Genomic DNA, 22532 nt, shown 5'->3' with positions numbered 1-22532 from the left:
TTAGATTGAGCTTCAAAAAAGTTGGTGACTCAAGTCTTTTTCTAGGCTAGGTATTTGTTGTAGTGTTTATCTTCTGTTAAAATCTGTTGATACATATTGTGGAACAAAGGAATGCAGGGAAAGTATATGTACTGCTTTCCCCAAATGCTTTTATACCTCCTTTTGCACGAGTCTGCTGCCTTTTACCTTCGCTTATTGGCCTCTGGGTTTCTCAGTGAAGACCATGAGTGTGTATTCTTTCCATTGTATGGCTTTATTTCTTTAGCATAGTCTAGCTCAGCTGTGATTTTCTTTCCAGGCTGCATGGTGGTAGCCTGCCCAGTGGCTCCACAAAGCAAAGAAAGAAGCAGATGCTCTGTGAACTTAGAATCATTTTCTCTGATTTTGTTCCTATATCTTCTTGTAATGAGTCCTAGTATTCATTTTGTTTTAAACATGAGTGACTTTGAGGTTCACGTGGAAATGTGTCATACCAGCTTTCCCCTGAAGGATATAGGGCAGTTGAGACCTCATGGTGTTTATGTAGAAGTTGGGCTACTTTTTTCTACCTGTAAATGTATCTAGGATAGCTTTCTGCCTGTGGTACCACTGCATTAGCAGTGATCTTCATGAGTCTTCATTCTTTCTTACCAGGGTCCTGTCATGCCTGGCAGCCACTCCGTGGAAAGATTTGTAATAGAAGAGAACCTCCACTGCATCATCAAATCCCACTGGAAAGAGAGAAAGACTTGGTAGGAGGAGCTTGGTACTGGGGGGCCCTGGAACTTTTTAAATGGCTTTGGTGCCAGAGGGGATATGTCCTGCACTGGTTAGGCAAGAGCTCAAGATCAAACATTTCCTGAAGCTGGTGATGAAAGTTTATTTGCTACTATTTTATTTATCTGTGCTAAAACTGTTGCCTGGAATAATGTGTATCCATAACATCCAGATAACAGAGAGTCTGTGTAATCTGGGGGCAGTGGTTTCTTGGGAAGGGAATCCCTTGATAATACAGAATGTGCTGCAAAAAGTATGCAGACATGCCTTATTCCTCATGGGAGCTCTGTGAACAATGTGGTTGTGTTGCGCTTTCTGGAATGCTGATTAGTTGGGGCAGTGAGCCTTGAGCTGGTTCATCTGCAACTAACTGAGCACTGGTGTTCATGGACATCTCCTTGTTGTGCTTCCTGTGGGAATTACATGCCAGAGATAATTGAGTTTACTCTGGAGAGTCACTGCAGAGCCAGGTTTCGTCAGTTTCAATTCAGCTGTGCCAGGAGGCAGTCAGGACGCTTTTCTTCATTTCTGCCCAAACACTCTCTGTTGTGGGTAATTGATAACCAAGATGGTTTGCCACAGCTGTCACACTTCTGTATGAAAATTATCAAACCCTGCATAGTATGCAAGAAGTGGGCAAAAATAATGTTTTTGGTGATGGCATGTGATAAAGTTTTGTGGTTGCAGCTGTTTGTTTCAGCAGAAACTAGAAATTCAGTGTTGCAGTTACTGGGATAGGCTTTGTTAATTCTCAGAGGAAGGTAAAAGACCACGGGAGATATAAAATGTGCCAGAGAGGTAGTTTGCTTTGCACAAATGATAGGTGATAACAACCTGATTAAAAGATTAAGCATTTGAAACATGAGAGTTTCTTATATAAACCACTAGCTTAATTGTGCTTTCAAGTCATTCCGAACATTTTATTGTTTGGGGTAGATTTTTTCCCCTTTTCATGTACACATGCCGCAATTACAGATCCCAGTGGCTTTCTATGCTAAACTACTGGGGATAGCAGGATAGTGTTCGAGTGATGTTACTGCTATATAGAGAGTACATTGTTACAGATCATAGTTCAGGCAATGCTAGCCTGTCCTTGTGCTGTTTCTTTTCTTAAGTGCTCTATGGGTTGAGTAACAGACTTTGGAAGGATTATTGATTTGTTTGGTGCTGTTTTAATAGGAACTCTTGCCCAGAATTAAGCATTTTCTGTAATTCTGTTACTTGATTTTTATATCACATTTGCTGTGTTACGTTTGAATTAAATGTATCTGTGGTTTTGCAGTGCTGCACAGCTGTTGAGCTATCCGGGAAATAACAAGATCCCTTTGAACTACCATATAGTAGAGGTATGGATTTTATAGATCACCTTTTCGGAGCACCATTATTTCATGAGTAACATGTCCCAGTTAGTTCCACTTAAATTACAGTTTGATTTGGGAATCAACCAAAATTTTGTTAAATTCAACCAGCAGCTTTTAAATGAGCAGGTTATATACAGTTGAGTGATAGTCTTGTGCTTTTGTTGTCATTTTAACTTGGTGCAGTCAAACAAGAGGAAATGTACACAAACTGAAATACAAGAAACTCCATTTAAACATAAGAAAAATCTATTTTTAATGCAAAGGTGATTAAGCACTAGAAGAGTTTGGAGAGAGAACTTGTAGACTTTATCCGTGCAGAAGTTCAAAACCTAACAGGACACAGCCCTAAGCAGCCTGCTCTAGGTGACCCTGCATTATGCAGAGGGCTTTTGAGTTGATGATCTCCAGTTAGATTCAGCCAGTCTGCATGATTTTATGTTTGGGTCTTCTAAATTATTTTGTTCTACTAGCCTTGAAAACAACTTGTGGAGCGGCAGTGTATTTCCTCTGGGATATTCTCCTTATTAGAAAATTCTAGATAACTGTTACGTGCACCAGCAGAGTAGCATAGGTCTTCTTTTACTGCCCTCATTGACAAGTCTGTTTTCAAGTTGCAGTGCTGTATAAAACTTCACTGATTTTCATAAAAAATTCAGATAAATTAACAGATTACAGTAACAGCAACTTGTCATATAAAGGCTTTCTGAAGAAGTAACTGTAAGTATGAATTTCAGAGCTAATTATGACAAGAAATAATCCCATGTAGAAGATTTATCATAAAGTGGAGTTGAGAATTCCTTTTGGCACCAAAATGCCAAATATTCTGATTGCTGTGAAGTTACATGAGTTTTGGTCACCTTGGTTTTTTTCTACTCTGAATTCAGAACAGTATTAAATTTATCTATCACATTAAACAATATTAAAATTAGGAGTAATTTTATGCCTTAACATTGAAGTATATTCAGTGATTTTACTTCCAGTATCTTGAAGTGCTGTAAAAAGTGATGAAAAAACAAAAAGTGTACAAATTCTATGACTAACACTAATAATTTCCTTTTTTCCTTGCAATTTTGAGTTATTTTAGACTATTGACTTCATTATTTGTCTGGCTGCTCAATTTTAATGAAGATCTAGAGTTTTTAAGGCTTAGCATAGGATTTTTTCATGCTTCTCTTCATTCTGCTTACTATTCCACCCTTGTAAGTCTTCTCTGACAGTCTCTCACCAACAGTCATGTTGGTGATATGCAGCTTTCAACAACAGTTCAATCTGTGAAATTTCACTAATTTTTTCAGTAAGTCACAGAACTGTAGAAAAAATGTGGTCTAACAAATAAAGCCAAATGTTATTTAGAGTTCAGGATGTGAGAGTTAGACAGAAGTAAATGTAGCCTGACAGTAGTTGTTGGTACCTTCCCAAGTATTTCTACTTTGGAGGCCCCCGAGACTCCACTTTGCACTTTGTTGGCTACAGAATGCTCCATGCTATCTGAAACCTGTGTGAAAAACTGAAATGTGGCACTTTTCTCTCCGTGACTTCTTCTAGATGCACACATGGGTATTTCTGGTAGCTGTTAAGAGAGTGTCTGTGCAGCCTCACTGGCCTGTTGGACTGCTGTGCCTTGTGCTCCTTTAGTTTTTGGTACAACTTGCACTCGACACAGTTCAGACTTCCAGAGCATCAGTGTCTTCAGGTCTTTCTTGTGGCCTTATTATTGTCATAAAATATGGCAAGACAGTTTGAAATACTTAAGTGGAATATTTGATAATGACCATGTGATCAATGTCAGAAATAAAGTTTTATGTAGTATCTCAAACAGGATGCAATTGACTGTCCAGTTGTTATTGCCTGTCTTGAAAAATGGAGCCATTTTCTGCCTAAGAGTTCTCCCTACCTTTTGGCCATAGCTGTATTAACAATATGTCCAAATTACGCTGACACAGAGAGGTTCCCCAGTATCTTACGGTCTCTCTATACTTTCAAGTCCTTCCTTAGAAAAACAAGTTCTACTCTATGTGTTTTCATATGCTGTTTTTGGAATCTATAAATGGATGTTGATTTCTTACACAAGTAAGACTTCTCTAAAAAAAAAGGCTCCTTTAAGCTTTATTCAGAAGTTTAAAGAGGAAACTGATCAAACATAATGAATCAAAGTTTCCCGACTCCTTTGATGTAATTTAAATTTAGTTGAGAGTGGAATAGAAAATAAACAACTCAGAGGTGGATGTTGTACAGTGATGATTTTTTCCTAGCACTCAGAGCTTGACATGCTGTTATTGTAGGCAAACTTTAAAAACACAAATGCTGACTGCAGGATTCTTTTCAGGTTTCTTAGAAGGGTTTCTTCCAAGGGGTAGTGAGCATATGTATTTGTTGTAGGAAATGCTGATTGTAATTCTCAGTTTAAAGTTGTGACTTCATTTGTATATGGTTTTGTGCAGGAGAAAAGAGGACACAAGGGAAACGATATAAATGTAATTTTAATGTAGATATTCTTTCATACTAAATGCTTAGGCTTCATTTAATGAATTTAGTACTTACTTTTCCACAGGATCAAATTATTTCTGCATTTCTCAGATCATACGGTATCACTGCAGTAGATCGTATTATAACTATGCCCATTTCTACAGTTACATGCTGTGTTTGTTCGGCATAATAGATGTGTAGTGCTGGTGTTGTGTTAGTATGCAATGGTAAGAGCAGTTAAAGTGGACTGTATTAGCACAGTGTTGTGTTGCAACTACCTTTTACTGGTTCTTTCTCTTTTTCCTGGAACATGCATTTGGCAGGAAAATATAGGTCTTTGTGGTCTGTGGCCACTGTTGTGAAGCTGAGAGTTGTGCAGGCCACATTGGACTGTGCTCTTATTCTGTGGTTTCCTCTCCTGTAGGTAATATTTGCAGAGCTGTTTCAACTGCCATCGCCACCACATATTGAAGTGATGTACACAACACTCCTGATTGAGCTGTGCAAACTTCAGCCTGGCTCTTTACCACAAGTTGTATCCTTTCTGTGCTGCTGAGGAGCATTTATGAAATGCAGTCTTTATTTTTTTTGTTCTGGAGCTGATGGGATTATAATAAATACTATTAATATTTTACAGTATTACTATTTTACAGTAGCTGCAGGGAACTTTACCTGTAAAGCTTGCATTGCTTGTTGCATGGTGTGAATTCTGTTCTTCTGTGGAAGAAGCCAGCAGTTTTGTTCCAATAATGGAAGAAGAACAGGCTGGGATTAGAGGGTGGAACTCAAAATATTTTTCATTTTTTCCACTGTGAATTTACTTGATTTACCTGATTTTGGAGTAGACTCAGGGAGCTTCCAGTGCAAAACATTGATGACATTCTATTAAAAACCTGAAAGGAAAAGCATGTGACTTACCTACTTCTTTTTTGTAAACCTTAACAAGAAACTTTAAGCTTGCACAAGCCACAGAAATGCTCTACATGCGTTTGGACACAATGAATACAACATGTGTGGACAGGTAAATGTGTTTCGGAGATGACGGAAAACATTCCTCAATATCCAGTGTAGAAGAAAACACAGAGGCTGTGAAAAGAGTAGTCAGAAAGCTTTGTTAGAACTACCTGATGTTATCCAAAATGTTTTGTGGGCTCTGGCTTTGAGTGGTCTAAGGAGAAGATGGAGGATGGACTGCTTGCCTCTCCTCCCAGGAACACTCCCCTGGAGGTTACAAGTTTAGCTGTCTATGCAGGACAGTTGAGATCAGTGACAACTTCTCCATGTTCAAAGTTGTTCATGGTTAGCACTCTGTTACCTGGCACTGTGCCTGCTCCCTAGTGGTTGGGGGGTGACTTGGAAGGGAAGTTGATGGCTTACGTGCCACCCAGAGGAGGAGAATGGTGGTGATTTTGTCCTGCCAGTGAAGGACATTGAGTAGGAGAGGGGTTAATGACTCATGAAAAATGTGAAAGTTGCTTATTCACAGTAAGTTTATGTTTTAATTGGTAGTTTAATACTTCATCTCTTCATGTGAAATGATAGAGCATGAAAGGCTGTTTGTCCATAAAACCTTTTTTCTGACTCTCCAAACTGAGTCTTTTGTATCTGTCAACATAAATGCCTGTTTAATGCTGTAATAGCCTTAAGAGTTTAGGCTTGTCTTTGAAAAGTAAAGTGCATTTATAAGAGAAGCTCAACTGAGCACTTTCCTGCACTTCTGACATTTAACAGAGCTTTCTTTTTCTTTTAATAAAGATTTATTAACTGGTTTTCTCACCACTTGAGCAACTTTCAGTTCCGTTGGAGCTGGGAGGACTGGTAAGTTTCTGTCCTTTGGATTCTAACCTGAGATTGCTAAAACCTTAACATTTCACATATATCCAGAAAATATCGCAATATGGTGGCCCTGTTAATTGCTTTGCTCTAGTTTATCAGAGACCTTTCTTAATCTGTCCACCAGCACTCACTGGTAGATTATCTTGATAATCACTTTAGTCACTGTGTTGTCCCTAGTGAACTTTGTGATAAATCTCAAGCCAGTGTAAGCGCTCCTTAAAGAGGGGAAGCACAAATGTGCCTTCTTTAATTTGTCCTGCACTTCCTGTCAGTTTCTAACAAGTTTTCCAAAATTACTCCCCATACCTTTTCTTTACTTTCAATGGTTTGTGCTGACTTTCATATCCTTTATTCATTCTGTTGTTTTGCTCTCTGTCCTACTCTAAACCTTTCATTATAACTTATCCTTGAGACCTTGTGGTCGGTTTCCCACCTGCCAAATCCTAGTGCCTGAAGTTCAATCAGAGCTTGCCCTGCCACCTGTTCTTACTATGCCACATTTTGAACCTGCATCTCTAGCAGAAGCTGCCTGGAGTCCATCAGTGTCTAAGCACAGTTTCCATGAGATTTCCATTCCAGGCACCCATGTAGCAAGGGAGATCCCCTTGAGGCCAAGCCCTCCATGCAGTAGTTTCCACAGCCTGGGTCTGTACCTGCTTTCTGTAGGTGATCTCCCAAGAGTCCTTGTGGAGAGGGTTGCGGCCCTTCTTCTGATATAGTTCCATGCCTTTACTTAAGTTCCTTGTACTGTCTTCTTGTGGAGTTTAGTGCTTGGTGGCTATTCTGGCATACATCCATGTTGACTGACCAGGCAGCAGTCTTCAAAGAGCTGATTTTAGTTTGCCTGGATGTTCCTTGATGGCAGTGCTCCTGTGGATCTCTCTCACAAGGTGCCATTTTTCACAAATCTTGCAAGTAACTGTATTTGCAGGCTTTTCTCTACCTGCAGTGCATTTGAAATCAGCCAGAAGAGCTGAGGGAGGAACAGACCATGAAATCACACACGGTTCCTTTCCTAAGGAAAGGGAAGGCCAGCTAACCGTATTTTTAATGTGGTGGGGGAAAGGAAGTTACTTGAAAATTTATCACAAAGAGATGAGATTGCAGGAATGCTAATTGCCAGTAAGGAATAGTGATTAACTTACCTCAATGGCTTAAAATTGCCTGCACTCCAAGGGTCATTGTCTTTAGACTGTGATTGTTTTGTACTATCAGACCAAGCCAAAAAGAGACTAAATGCTTTTGCTAAAAGCCTTCGCATTCTGTCCTTTGATAGGTCAGATTGTCTTACTCAGGACCTTGAAAAACCCAAACCCAAATTTGTGAGAGAGGTTTTGGAAAAGTGCATGCGGTAAGTAAGATCTTTCCATAGTTTCATTCAAGGCAAAGTTTCATCTGAATACTGTCAGACTTCTTTTAACTGGACTCCTGTCTTGGGCACATCTGTTCTTACAGTTCATTTTCAGTTAAGAGATGAGTCTGGTTTTTGTATTATTTTTAATCTGATTTACCTGCTGTAGGACACTGCCTTAAAGAGAGGGAGAAGCAGGTGCTGCAGATGGTAGTGAGCTATCCATGCACACCTATAGTTACATAAAGACATGCTTCACCATAGGCGTGGAAAGAAATAGAGTTTAGGCTATATTCTTGGAAAGTATTCAACATTCACAGAAGTGGAGGGAACTGACCATTAATTATATCAAAAATTGAGAATCTAATCTTGATTCTTCTAGGTGCCTGATGCTCATTTACCTTAGACTGACAAACTGTCTAAACAAACGAAATCTTCAAAGCCAACAAGACTACTTAATCAGTAGTTCTGATAAATCATCTGGGCTTTAAATTGTTGAGATTAGGGTAGTATAGGAGCGAGAAAGAGCAAAATGTTGAAAAAGCCTATGTTATTCAGCATCCAGCATGAAAACAATCGAGGTTTGGGCAAATTCCATATCGAAGTGTGAAAGAGTTGTGCTGCACAACAAATGCAGTTTTTTCTGTGGCGCTCTTCCATTTCACTGAAAATCTGGTAGCAAATTAAACTTCTGTGGGAGTGAAATGAAGCTGGAAAGTAAAATGAAGATGTCCAGTTTAATATTTTTTCTGCTTTGAATACTAACATCTTTCTAACATCTAACTAGCTTTCTGCAGCACATCTCAGGTTTTTGCATGAAACTTCTTAGCAGGCGGCCTTTTCACAAGGCAAATTAATTGTATGAGGATGAAACTCTAGCATCACAGAGTTAAAACAGAAAGCATTTACTAGTATGTTTGGTTTACTTAGCTCTTATTACCCAGCAGAAACTACCATTCTCTTGTATAAGTATCCTGACTCTTGTTCTATGGACGTTAAATACAGAAAAAACATTGTAAAGCAGTCATTAGCTGTGGTGTTATTCCCATTTTAATTCTACTGCTGTGAAACTTATTTCCAGACTCTCCTACCATCAGCGGATAATAGACATTGTTCCTGCAAGTTTTTCTGTCCTCAGTCCTGCTAATCCAGTGTGCATTTACAAATACGGAGATGAGAGTAATAGTAAGTATTAAAATTACTAGTGGTCCAGTTGAAGTGTTTTAGAGCAAGGGAGCACACTAGATTGACTGTAATATGAGTTGTCTCATATTTACAGTTGACTGTAAAGAAGAATACAGCTCAAGTAAATATGCATGATTTCATATGGGTAAATAGGCTTCACAAGAGTAATTAATGTGTACTAAGCCTGGTTCTCTCTAACAAAATCCTCTCTGCTACTTATGAAGAAAAGAAAATCCAGATACATCAAGCTGCTATTGCTTATGTGGCTGTGGTGGTGTGCAGTATTATTTGCCAGAAGTCTAAAACTGGACAATTCATCTATTTCCCCTGTTGGGGCACTATATTGTGGAAAAGTCAGCATCTGAGGTGATAATGAGAAATTATTTTTTGAACTTCGTGAAGCACTAGAATATTTTACCAGTAAACTTGATTTAATGAGCGTACAGAAGGAACAGATACCATAAAGACTGAGGTAGAGAGGTACCTTATTATTTCTTTTATTGCTTGGTGTAAAGACAATCCTAAGCATAAAAGTGTCATCATCAAAGATACAGTGAGGAAAAACAAGTACTGTACTTTTAGAAAACTGGTGGAAGCTGAAGTAGAGTTTTAGTCAGGAAAGTGATTGCCTGAGCCCAGGTCTAAAGGTTCTACTCCAAGTTTTGAATTTAACATGAAGACCAGAAAATCTGTTGAGCAATTTTATGGCATATTGATGTGGACAACAATATTGGGTACACCCAGTTTTAGGTGTAGCTGGGAAGGGTATTGTTTCTCTACAAGGCAGACTGATGTTACAAGTGCTCACTTACTTGCCTTTCTGAATTTTTGACCTTTTTGTGTTTGTTCAGGGTCTCTTCCTGGATATACCGTGGCACTCTGTTTAACAATTGCAATTAAAAATAAGGCCAGCAATGATGAAATCTTCAGCATTTTAAAAGATGTGCCTAATCCAAACCAGGATGATGATGATGGTAAGATACAAGCTGTTGGTCTTTGACAGGCTGTCTACTATGCTTTGGAGCTATGAGTGTGTTGGTTCACAGACCTGTGTGCTTTTCCTTGTAGTTTGTTTAAATTTAGCAGTAAAATAGACCATTGCTAGTTTTTTTGTAAATATCTTACATGTAGAGGCTGGCCTATTTTTTCTAATAGCAGTAACATGGTGCTTGAGGTGTGTTTTCTTGCAATTATTGACAGAATAAAAGAATTTAATGTCCCCTTTGCCTTCAGCAGCAAAGGGCAGTTCGTGCTGTCATCTTCACCCTGGAAATTCAGTGCTTCTGCCCTAAGAGCTTCCCTCCCCTTCAGTACAGTCCCACAGCAGATAAGACAGCCAGCCTACTGGCTGGCATGTTCCACAGATGAAAATTCACAGGGGGACTACTCATATTCTCCTTAGCTCTGCAGCCACAGGCAGCACTGATTCCTAAAGCCTGAGTGTTTTATGGAATGAGGAGTGTGAGAGAGAGTGAGAAGTGATCTAAACAATGGCGAATGCTTCATTGTTTTTGTCATATTTGCAAGGGTTCAGCTATGCAGGCAGAGAGGAGAAATGATCTGGTGGGGTTTTTTTTCCCTGGGATCCACTGTCCTGTTTCCTGATTTGCTTTAGGTATTACCCACTAATCAGTGCTCTCCCTTCTGCGTGTCGTCAGCTGCAGGAGGGGACCTGGCACCATTCACCCTAGTAGCCATATTTGCCGTATATGCCGGGTGGACCATTCTCCTATATCCTAAATGGTCAGCCTCTGAATGTTAATAAGCCTTGCCTTCCCCCTTCCTTACCCACACCCCCTTCTTTGTGGCCTTCCAGGCCCTCATTTTGATGCACAACTGCAGTTTCCTTTGCTGACTTTCTGTGCTGCTGTCAGTGCTGTCACATGTTGGTGGGATGGCTGGTTCTCTGATAGAATTCCATGTTGGTGAAGAAGCCTTCTGCACATCTTCTCCCTGGCAAAATTGGAGCCTGAAATTCTGCCCATTTTGGAGGAGTCTTTACTAGCTCCTTGCTCGGCCCTGCAAAACTCTATTGATGGAACTCGGGAAATGAGCTAAAACCATAAGTTATCTCTACAGTTGTACGAGTAGCTGACATGCTTTACCTGGAGTATTTATTAGTTTCACCTTCAAATAACTTGCAGGTGAAGGATTTACTTTCAACCCACTGAAAATAGAAGTCTTTGTTCAGACTCTGCTCCATCTAGCTGCAAAGTCTTTTAGCCACTCCTTCAGTGCCCTGGCAAAGTAAGTATAATATGTGCATTATTTGGGGGCTTACAGAACAGTTTAATTCTGACAGTGAAATACATGATAAAAAAAAGTGGAGTGCAAGCTTCAGCAGTGTTTTAAGTACTCCACAAAGCAATTTGTCTGGAACTAATGACACTGCTTGCTGAAGGAATGGTAGTGTAAATCCTAGATTATACATAAGTGAATGGAATTAACAGATATATATACATTGCCGCCATGTAATGTAAATGAGACAGGTTTGGAAAATTACTTCATTTTTGTATTGCTCATTTGCTGATTATGGTGAGGAAAAAAGTATTCTCCCTACATTTCAATGACTGGGTAGCTGCCGTTGCAACATCTCGCACTATGAATATGAATCTAGGACAATTACATCTGTATTTAAAAAAAAAGGAAAGAAAAAGGAAACATGAAACTTCAAAACAGTCTGCTGTTAACTTCTTCTGTCTACCAAAGCAGAAAAAAATCCATCCTAAAATACTTAAGAGTTCATCCCTTAAACATAGCCTGGAACTGTAAAGAATTTACTGCACCATTTTTAGCAAAATTGGAATAACATTTGTAATCCTGTGTATTTTGGAGTTGATTTTAAGTGGTTTTGTTAGATGAAAGGTAGTCACATGCATCTTAATGAGTTTTTTTTCTATCTGTCCCTAAAGATAGATAAAACTACTACAAAAACATGCACCTAGAAGCTGTACGGAGGCAATGTTGATAAGAAGCTGCCGGTAGTAACCTGCAGTCAGGAGTAAAAGAGGCAGGGTGATTCAAATACTTGGACCACGGTATTTTCTCCGCTGCACAACAGCAGTGGCAGCCAAGAGATCAAGAAGAGCCTCTTATGCTTTATAGTTACATTACAATAAGCTGGGCTATGAATGCTGTGTAGCAGTCAGCGTAACTGCTAAAATAGATGCTTTTAGCAGCCTCTCCTTGAAAAAGAGGCACTTAGGATAAGTGTCTGAAGTTGTGGAAACACGTTAAGGGGAAGGTCTAAGGCTCTAAAGGCAGCAAATTTTGGTTCAGCTGTGTACAGATAAGCACATGCAGCAGAAAAGTGCCTCCTGCTTTTGAGAGCATGAGAAATGTAGCCTAGCTTCTGGAAGTAGGTTCACCACTGAGATGTAAGTTGGTTTTGGGAGATGTCATTTCTTTGTAGGCTGTTTTAGCTCAGGATGGTTATATTTTCCAGGGAACAGTTGTCTAAGAAATGCTGTAGATAGTCACATAATTTTCTTTTGGCCAGTCTAAACCACTTAGCTTGTATCTGCTGCTCTTTTGACCCGGTCCCAGCCTCTCCATTGACTACTTACTTCTATTAAAAGGTTTCATGAAGTCTTCAAAACACTTGCTGAAAGTGATGAGGGGAAACTCCATGTTCTGAGGGTTGTGTATGAGGTTTGGAAGAATCATCCACAGGTAAGAGGTTGGAATGTCAAGGATCTTTGTGAGTTTCAACTCACAGAGGTCATATGTAAATTAAAAGATGTACAGCTTGTTTTATGTCCTTTAAAAATAACTTGTCTATTGTCATTTTAAGGATAGTTTAGATTATATTTGTTACTACTAAAATGAAGGCTAGACATAAAGCATATACCATCACTGGTGCTGCTTTTCTCAAGGGTTCCCTGTGAAAGGGCAAGGGCTGTCATTAAGACTCAGATTCATACTATGCTGCTTGTTGAACAAGGGAATAACTTTTGCCAAAATCATGGTTTTGTTCAAAATTGGAAAGCAACATAAATATGTAAATTTAAATAGGATGTAGATCTCATATCTAAAGCAGGCCACATTCCTAGAAATATGGAAGCCTAGGGATTTTTAGGGCTTTTTTTTTTCTCCCCAACAATTGCTAGTGAAAGCCATCCAGTTATTACACAGAGCTCATGCTGGAGTCACTATTGTGTGTGGGCAGGGTGAGTAGAGCTGCAGTAGTGGCTGTTCGGAACAGATCAGTCTGACAGTGCTGTGATAATGTTCATTCTTGAGCCAGAGGAAATAACACCCTAAAAGACCTACAAAAGATGCCTCTGTTGTTTAAGCTGTTCGGTTTCTTCACAGCAATTGTGTTTTACCTCAGCTGTCATTTTTCTATTAATAGAAATCAATGAGGAACTCAGGCTGACTTTGTCTGCATTAATGACTTCACATATTCCTTGCTGGTTTGTTTGTGTTGCTGGAAAGTGGACTTCTGTGCTGGAAGGTGGACTGTACCTCTCAGCTGCACAGGCCAGACTGTAAGAAGTGATGCCACTGAGAACCAGGAGTAATCCTTGTATCTGCTACTAGATCTGTGGTCTGTTCTCTGGTGGAAAAAATGAGCACCTAGAAGATACTTATGCAAGCGGTTACCTCTCTTTAAAACATAAAAAAAAGAGGATTTTAAAAAAATATATTTAACTTATTACCCAGTTTACTGACCTTGAAAATGTGACATTTACAGTCTGACCTACTTTTTGCTGCCATTTAACTGGATCAGAAGAAATTTCATTACTGCAATGTAATATCTGTATCTGCTTCCTCTTCATTCCTTTGTATTGCAGCATGGCCAAACCAAGATGGAGGTTTCAAACCCAGACTAAATAGTCATGCTAGATTTTTATGAATAAATCAAGATCCCTTTAAAAAACATCAAGTGCAAAAGTTGGGACGGTCTGCTGTTTGCTGTTCTACTTAATCATGTAACTTAAAGTTTCTTTTCTCGCTTTTACTGCAGTACAGGGGTTTTTGCTGCTGATCAAGCACTTTTTTCTTATTTCTGAGTTGTCAGCCTCCTTGTCACACGGAAGGAGTGGTGCCTTCACAGCAGGGCACTTGTCCAGAGTCTGTTTTCAGGCTGTTCACCCTACTCCCATGTCTATGGGAACAACCTTTGATTTGGTTCAGACCAGCAATGCTCACAGGGCTTTAAGCACTAATGAGCGGTCTGTGCTGCAGGTAGTGATTTAACAGCAGGAGTCAGTAGTCCCTGGACTTAAAAGCAAGGTGGTGGTGGTGACTTCATAAAGAGAAACTTTGACATTGAGGTTAAGTATTTTCTCAAAATCCTAGATGTGTGTTTTTTGGAAGACCAGGATAAGTAATCAGAAATTCTTCCTGGCACTGCAGAAAGACAAATAGAGTATAGGATGCTATCCTGGGACTTGAAAGTTGAGTGCTGAGTCCTCTGTATGATTCATTCAGTTATTTTAATTTTCCTTCCTTAAAAGGAGCTTTGTTACACTTCCTCATTTGACAACGGTTGGTTGTAAGGATAAATACATTGCAGGCTGTGGTTCTTAGATACTGTGGCATTCAATCACATGAGTAACTAAGATAAGCCCTTTTTTCTGAACAGCTTGCATCTTCTTTAGTCAGTAACTCTTCTCCGCAGTTGCCTGCTAGATGGCTTGCAACTCCCTCAGAATCATGGCAGTGCCTGTAGCAAGTAAACCCTTCCACTGACTCCATGATGCTAGTTTGTTCTGTCCTGAAGTTAATGGGCCCTGTAGAGAAAAGCTTTCTGTCATGTTTGAAGGCTGTTGCAGTTCAAGGAGAGTAGGCTAACAGCAGCTCCTTCATTATGGTGATGTGACAGGTATATGTGCTCTGGTTGGAGTACTTTGATGTCAAATATTAGGACTCGTGTCTCTCAAGGCCTCAGTTCCAGCTCTGATTCTTGTACTTTTTGCTTTTGTATGGGAGTATGTATGCTAACAAAGAGTGATACTTTCAGAAATAGGTACGGTTGTTAACAAAATTAGAATGCTTTATGTAATTGATATAGATCCCCTCATTTGAAATGTTTTAGGCTAGAACATCCAGTTTGCTAAAGTATTTGAAATGAATCAGTAACTGATGTAGAGTTGCATCAAATCATCTCTAGTTTTCTCTGAGGCTGGAATATTTTACATAGATTGTGTGTGTATTGTCTTTCACAAAATACAGATGATTGCTGTGCTTGTGGACAAGATGATTCGGACACAAATCGTTGACTGTGCTGCAGTAGCAAACTGGATCTTTTCTTCAGAGCTTGCACATGATTTTACTAGGTAACAAGAACTTGGTTTGGGTTATTATTTGTCTTTGATTTGCTATTTTAAGTTGCCAGTACATAGTTTAATCTATGAAAACTCAGTAGTGGAATAAGGTACAGTTAGGCTTTTGCTCTTTCTACAAAATGTGTACTTTTAACATTTCTCTTTCTGAGCTGGAGTATGAATGTTGGTGTGACAGCGCAAGATTGTTGCTAGCATGTCATTTTGCTAATAGTATCTAAGCTTGCTGAAGTGCAACAGCGCTGGAACTGTTCCTAGACAGAGTTGGTTACTGTGTGTTACATCGCTGCTAGCTTGGCGCGGTCCTGGCCTTGGGTGCCGTGGGTAACTTGTACCACCGATACATTGCATATGGAGATCGGGAGAACTGTTCCATCTGAGGAGTCAAGTTTGGTGTTAGTAGTCTTGTAGTGTGTACACGGAATAAAATTCTGACTCTGAAGCGTACTGCAACAAATAGGCAAGAACTGATTGTTAAGATTTCTTGCATTACAAGTATGCTTTCCTATATGCTGAGTGTTCGTTCACTCTGGTAGACATCTCCTTAAATGATACTTAGATTTTTAAATTCTCCCACTTACATTTTTCTCTTAAGAAACTACATTTAGTTTCCTGTTTTGGAGTAGTGTGTAATGTGGTGTTTTGAGCTTTGTGTCTTTCCTAGGTTTTATGTCTGGGAGATCTTACATTCCACAATTCGTAAGATGAATAAGCATGTCCTGAAGATTCACAAAGAACTGGAGGAGACTAAAGCAAGATTGGCCAGGCAGCACAAAAGAGTGAGTAATTTGTTTGTAAATTTTAAACTAAGTAGTACAAACCTGCATGCTGACATACAGACACACAGTTGGTTTTGGGAAGGACTGAATACATATGATTCTTCAGGAAACATGTCTGCAGAGATGTGGTCAGCTGTAGCACTGACACATCAAAAATCAGATATGTGTTCTTGGTCCACCTTTCTAATGGTAGCTGTAATTTAAGAATTTAGTAAAATCTTTTAAGGGAGTTCGTACGTAGTGGGTCTGTTCAAGCTCTCTATCACAAGTTTCTCTTCCAATACAAGCATGTCTTCCACTTGCCTTCTAATCTGGATTCCAATTATCTTATTAGAGAACAGTAAGAACAGTTATAAATTATTTACAGTAAGTTCTGTTAAAGAGTGCTCTTGTGGCTTCCATGCAGAAGTGCACAGAAACAGCTATTTGCGATTGAGAAGTTGGCTGTTACTGTTCTTCTGATGGATGCTGCTGGATTCTGACACTGGCATGGCAATTCCTTCTTCCAGCTTATTTTCCTGAATACAATTGCATGATCTTGCATTATTAAATACAGCAAACTGATGAGGAAACAGGTGCTCTTGTTTTCTGTTGTCTCAAGTGGGACAGTAAAATGGGGTGAGTGTCTTTGTGTGTGGCAGCTGGAAAAGATGGAGCCCAAGGAAGCTTGGCTGAACGCAGTACTTAGTTATGACAAAATCAAGTCAGTTTATAAATATGCTGAGTTGCAGAAAGCAAGAGAGAATTCTGCGTTTCTTTGAGGTCTGTGTGTTTACCTGCATAAAACCCTTAGTTAGCTCCAAAATTTTGAATGAGGTTACTGTCAAAATGACAGAGCCTGCTGATGTTTTTTGAAGAAAGCTGCTCAAGTCAGTCATTTGTCCAGAAGCTTATCTTGAGAGATCACTAATAACTCACGGCTTGCCGGTGTTGCTTCATCCCAGCCCCTTTACCTTGTTTCCTTCACTCACAGCAACAGCCATCCTGCTTGCCTCTTCAGTCTACATTGATGAGCAGTTAATAAATGCCTGTGATTATTGAAGACTTAGATGCAGTCATTGATCTTACTGTGAGGCAAAGAGCTCTGGCATCTCTAAATATACCAGTGTTTTAATTTCTGTCCTTATCTCTTGCTGCAGCTCTTTATTACTTAGTACTTATGAGTGTTGTGCCAGGAAGAAACATTTGTATGCAACAGTGAGTAGTTCTGCAGGCTGTTGCTCTGCTGTATGACCATTCCTTTCCGAGGAAGTAAGCCATCAAGTTTTGATGTCCCCAGCATGGAGGGATTGCCTTACTGTGGAATGAGTCCAAGGCTTGCATGCTTTATCTTGGTCCTCTAGCGTTTTGAATTCAGAAAACCTCTCTAGATGGGGAAAAGGCAAGTTCCTATAGAGAGGATAAAATTAAATTCTCACTTGCTCTGGTAAGTCGTTTTCATTTTTTACACCAATTCAGAGCTGTACCTGTCTTCTGGTTGTGAACTTCATTTCCTATGCTGTAGGTGAGTTAACATATGGCCTTGTATCTGTCCAAAGTTACACATGCTTCTTTTACAGATATTTAAAGTTTTGAGCTGGTAATTTATGGATGTTTTTGCACAGAAACAACTATGTGATACTAAAGCAGTGTCTTGTGTTTGAATTTACCATAATTCATTAGATCCTGCCTTTCCTCCTGTATGCCTTGTAGTCTTGTTTAAGACTTAGTCACCTGAACTTCCAAGGCTGATACTTAGGTGTATTTTGTGGGTGGTGGTGGTGTTGTGTTGGTTTTGATGCAGTGAAGCATGCCATGTTCCTAGTTAGTTAGACCCTTTCTAGTCTTGAGAGTAGCCTTTTTAATCATGAATATAGGGAGTCCACACTTCAAAACACTGGGCCCAGTGTTTAGCCTTCCTTTTGTGCTAACCAACTGGATTCATTTGAGTTCTTGTACCCAAGTCCAGGAGAGAATTTATACCAGGTGCATTATTTTTTGAAGCCCTGAGATTTCAGAACTCTTAATTTAATCAATTACCTGTCTCACTGCAATAGATGCAATTTGAAAAAATCTATGCCAGATTGTTTTAAAAAAGCTGTTCATTACCTTGTAATGATAAAGTTGTCAGGCATATTACCTTTCACTGTGTTTCCCTTAAATAAATCATGCAATCATAGAATGGCCTGGGTTGGAAGGGACCTTAAAGATCACCTAGTTTTAAGCCCTTGCCATGGGCAGGGACACCTTCCACTAGACCAGGTTGCTCAGAGCTCCATCCAATCTGGCCTTGAACAGTCCCAGGGATGGGGCATCCACAGCTTCTCAGGGCAACGTGTTCCAGTGCCTCACCACTCTCACAGTAAAGAATTTCTTCCCTATATCTTATCGAAACCTACTCCCTCTCAGTTTAAGGCCATTCAGCCTTTTTCTACAATTGCATGCTCTTGTAATTAGTCCCTCTCTTGGAGGCTCCCTTCAGGTACTGGAAGGCTGCAATTAGGTCACCCCAGAGCCTGCTCTGCTCCAGGCTGAACAATCCCAATTCTCTCTGCCTTTCCTTGTAGGAGAGGTTCTCCCTCCCCCTAATCATACTGGTGGCCTCCTCTGGACTCACTCCAACAGGTCCCTGTCCTTCCTGTGCTGGGACCCCAGAGCTGGATGCAGTGTTCCAGGTGGGGTCTCACCAGAGCAGAGCAGAGGGGCAGAATCCCCTCCCTCCCCTGCTGCCCACGCTGCTTTGGATGCAGCCCAGGGCACGTTTGGCTCTCTGGGCTGTGAGTGCCCATGGCTGGGTCATGTCCAGCCTCTCATCCCCCAGCACCCTCAGGGCCTTCTCACAGGGCTGCTCTCCATCTGTTCATCCCCAGATGTGCTGATATTGGGGGTTGTCCTGACCCAGGAGCAGCACCTTGCACTTGGTCTTGTTAAACCTCATGAGATTCCTATGGGCCCGCTTCTCGAGCTTGTCCGGGTGCTTCTGGTTGGCATCCTGTCCTTCAGGAGTGTCAACAGCACCGCTCAGTTTGGTGTCATCTGCAAACTCAATAAGGGTGCACTCAACCCTTTTACCTATGTCATTAATCAAGGTGACACTGGTCCCAATACAGGCCCCTGAGGGACACTGCTGGTCACTGGTGTCCCACTGATTGCGACTCAGAGTTGTTGACCGCTACCCTCTGGATGCCACTGATTTCTTATCCGTGTAACAGCTCACCCAGCAAATCCATCTCTCTCCAATTTAGAGAGAAGGATGTTGTGGGGGACAATGTCAAAGTCCTCATAAATGACATCTGCTGCCCTTCCCTTGTCCACTAGTGGAGTCACTCCATCATAGAAGGCCTGGCCTGCAGGTTGGTCAGGCAGGACTTGCCCTTGGTAAAGCCATGCTGGCTGTCCCAAATCACATCCCTGTCCTCCATGTGCCTTAGTACAGCTTCCAGCAGGATCTATTCCATGATCTTCCCAGGCACGGAGGGGAGGCTGACAGGTCAGTTGTTCCCAGGCTCCTCCTTTCTACCCTTTTTAAAGATGGGTACAATGTTTTCCCTTTTCCAGTCACCTGGGACTTCACCTGACAGCCACAACTTTTCAAATGTCATGGAGAGTGGTTTGGCAACTACATCAGCTGGTTCCCTCAGGATTCTGGGATGCATCTCATTGGGCTCCATAGACTTTAAGTATGTTCAAGTTCTTCGGGTGATCATTAACCTGATCTGTACTTAAAGTGGGAGAGACTTTGCTCCCCCAGCCCCCTCCTGCTGTTCATCCACTTAAAACACATGGGAAGAGGGGTTACCATTGAAGACTGCAGAAAAAGAAGTTCTTGAGTAGCTCAGCCTTCTCCTCAGTTGTTGTTACCAGTGTAGCAGCACTGTGTATCAGGGGACACACCTCCTTTGACCTCCCTTTTCTGGCTGACATACCTCTAGAAGCCCTTCCCGTTATTCTTTGTGAACCTTTCCAGCTTCAGTTCCAGCTGTGCCTTGGCCTTCCTCACCCCATCCCTACTCAACCAAACTTTGTCTCTGTGCACTTCCCAGGTTACATGTCCTTGTTTCCACTGTTTCTGCATTTGCTTCTTTCCTTTTTGTTTGACCAGCAGTTCCCTGCTCAGCCATGCCAGTCTTCCACCTTCTGTGTCTTGATTTCTTGCTCCTGGGGATTGCAAGCTCTTGCTCTCTTAGGGAGATCTGCCTGCTCTGTTCCTCTCCCTTGCCCCTGAGGGCAGACTCCCAAGGGATCTCATTGACTATATCCCTGAAAAGCTGAAAATCTACTTTCCTAAAGTTCAGGGGCCTCTCTTGACTCCTTTCCTGACCCATATTCCTCAGGACTGTGAACTCCACCAGGGCCTGATCACTGCCTCCCAGGCTGCCTCCAATCTTGACGTCCCCCTTTAGCCCTCTTGTGTTGGTGACCAAGAGATCTGGTGACACCTCCCCTACTGTAGGGCTGTCTATTACCTGGGTCAGGAATTTATCCTCCATGTATTCCAGGAATCTCGAGGATTGCCTGCAGCTCCTTTTCTGGCATGTGCAGGGGTGGTTAAAGTCCCCCAGCAGCACAAGAGCCTGCGAGCACAATGCCTCCTGCAGCTGGAGCAAGAAGGCTTTGTCAGAAGGCTCTTCTTGACTGGGGGCCTGTCACAGACTCCACCCAAAAGGTCCCTTTGTTCTCAGTCTCGCTTCGTTACCTACCAGCTTTCGACTTGCTCATGGCTGTTCTTCAGAGGCTCTCCACACTCAATCCAGCTCTTGATGTCAAGGGCAATCCCTCTGCCTCTCCTTCCTTCCATGTCCCTTCTGAACAGCCTGTAACCATTGTTAGTCACGCTCCAGTCATGGGATCCATCCCACCGAGTTTCAGGAACGACAACAAGGTCATAACTTTCCAGCAGTACAGTGGCTTTCAACTCCTCCTGTTTGTTGCCCATGCTGCATGCCCTGGTGTAGAGGCGCCTCAGCTGGGCCGTCAGCCATGGCACTTTCCTAGAGGAAAACCCCTTAATTCTGGTAAACCTTTATGCTTGCTCTAGTTTCTCTGAAATCTTGATACTGATTTTTTTCAGGGCTTTCCCATATTGGCATTTTTCCTTCCCAGTTTTTATCTGGAATTCTGTGCTGGTCTTCAGTTGTTCTGCAGACCTTTTCACACGTGGAACTGGAGGGTATTAATGGTATCCACACCTGCCAAATGACTGGTTAAGTCCTGTATTGTTGTCATTTACAGCGAGACAGTGATGACGACGATGATGATGACGACCGAAGCACCGATCGGGAAGATGGACCACTGGAAGAGCAGATAGAGCGCTTGCAGGAAAAAGTAGAGTCAGCTCAGAGTGAGCAGAAGAATCTCTTCCTTGTTATATTCCAGGTAAGGACAGGCAAAGTCTCTTCTTACTTTAGCTTTAGAAGTTAACTTGATTTACAAGCTTTCAGCATCACTTGTATCTTGGGCATCTTCTTGGAATAAGAATGTGGAAAGTGGTTGATGAGTTTACCATGGGTGAGAGTCAGTCCAGATCATCCCTCTGCAAAGACTGGCTCTGAGAAGGATTTGATGAGTTTCCTCTGCTTAGGAGCAGAGAAGTTCTGCTACCACACACTTTCCTGAATAACCAGAAAGTAACTGGTTTATGTTCATAGTAAGTTCAGTGTTTGCCAAGCAAAATAATTATTCCCACAGTGCTGTTCAAAGCTTCTGACACCAGATCCTTTTACCTGAGGTTAGGATTCTGCTTTAATTTGATGAGAATGAATAAGTTTGGGTTTTTTTCCCCTCTACTGCAGCGTTTCATTATGTTGCTAACGGAGCATTTAGTGCGCTGCGAGACTGGTGGAATTGATGTATTTACACCTTGGTACAAGAGCTGTATAGAGAGGTTGCAGCAGATCTTCCTGCAGGTAAGTCTCATTTCTCAGTTTGGAAGGCTGTTGGCAGGGCCGTGCTGGATTGGGGAAGTTCGTTGATGGAGAGCTGAGTGCTCCATGAGAGTAGCAGTAGGTCGCAGCAGCACATTTTCCCAAAGGCTGGTATGGGGTCGGGTCACAACTCTCTAGCTCTGCCACAGTCCAGTGGAGTGACTGATCCTAAGCAGAGAATTCCCTTGCTGTAAGAATACTGCAAAAATATTTCAAGATGTGATTATGAATTTCACAGACTTCCACTTAACTGTGTGTTTATAGTAAGGGCAAAGCTGTGAACAAACAAGAATGCTAAAATAGACATGTTTTAAATAAGTGAATTGAAATGTTGCAGGATTCCTTTTAGTGAGGTGCATAAATACCTCCTAAACATACTTTTTGAATATTTGGCTCTGTATTAAATCAGTTAACAAGCACAGGTGGCTGGATAAAAGTGACTAGTTACAGGAAGTTATACCTGTGTGAGCACAAGATATGTTGAAGAATGGGAGGTGTGGTGTAATTCTCCCTTGGGTTGATCCCTTCCATGGTAGTAGATGTGTCTTCAGAGGAAAGGAAATACCATGATTTTCCTAAGATACTTGCAGTGGCATTGTGTCCTG

At 41.2% G+C, this 22532-nt stretch overlaps 1 protein-coding gene across 1 annotated transcript in view; it reads left to right on the top strand.

Annotated features, from left to right (window-relative positions):
• The window catches only part of NCBP1 (nuclear cap binding protein subunit 1), a 32038-nt gene that overhangs the window by 6764 nt on the left and 2742 nt on the right, over window positions 1-22532 (top strand). Inside the window, exons 9-22 of the mRNA XM_048292604.1 lie at window positions 634-731; window positions 2039-2102; window positions 5008-5118; window positions 5540-5604; window positions 6339-6401; window positions 7696-7770; window positions 8852-8955; window positions 9807-9929; window positions 11100-11202; window positions 12534-12627; window positions 15136-15239; window positions 15910-16024; window positions 21236-21379; window positions 21796-21909. Of these exons, the coding sequence (XP_048148561.1) occupies window positions 634-731; window positions 2039-2102; window positions 5008-5118; window positions 5540-5604; window positions 6339-6401; window positions 7696-7770; window positions 8852-8955; window positions 9807-9929; window positions 11100-11202; window positions 12534-12627; window positions 15136-15239; window positions 15910-16024; window positions 21236-21379; window positions 21796-21909 (1377 nt within the window). The remainder of the gene's footprint in view (window positions 1-633; window positions 732-2038; window positions 2103-5007; window positions 5119-5539; window positions 5605-6338; window positions 6402-7695; window positions 7771-8851; window positions 8956-9806; window positions 9930-11099; window positions 11203-12533; window positions 12628-15135; window positions 15240-15909; window positions 16025-21235; window positions 21380-21795; window positions 21910-22532) is intronic.

This window comes from Corvus hawaiiensis, chromosome Z (genome assembly GCF_020740725.1).
Source record: "Corvus hawaiiensis isolate bCorHaw1 chromosome Z, bCorHaw1.pri.cur, whole genome shotgun sequence".
Lineage (NCBI taxonomy): Eukaryota > Metazoa > Chordata > Aves > Passeriformes > Corvidae > Corvus > Corvus hawaiiensis.
The sequence above is the reverse complement of the archived record's forward strand: the minus strand, read 5'-3'. Positions and strand labels throughout refer to the sequence as shown.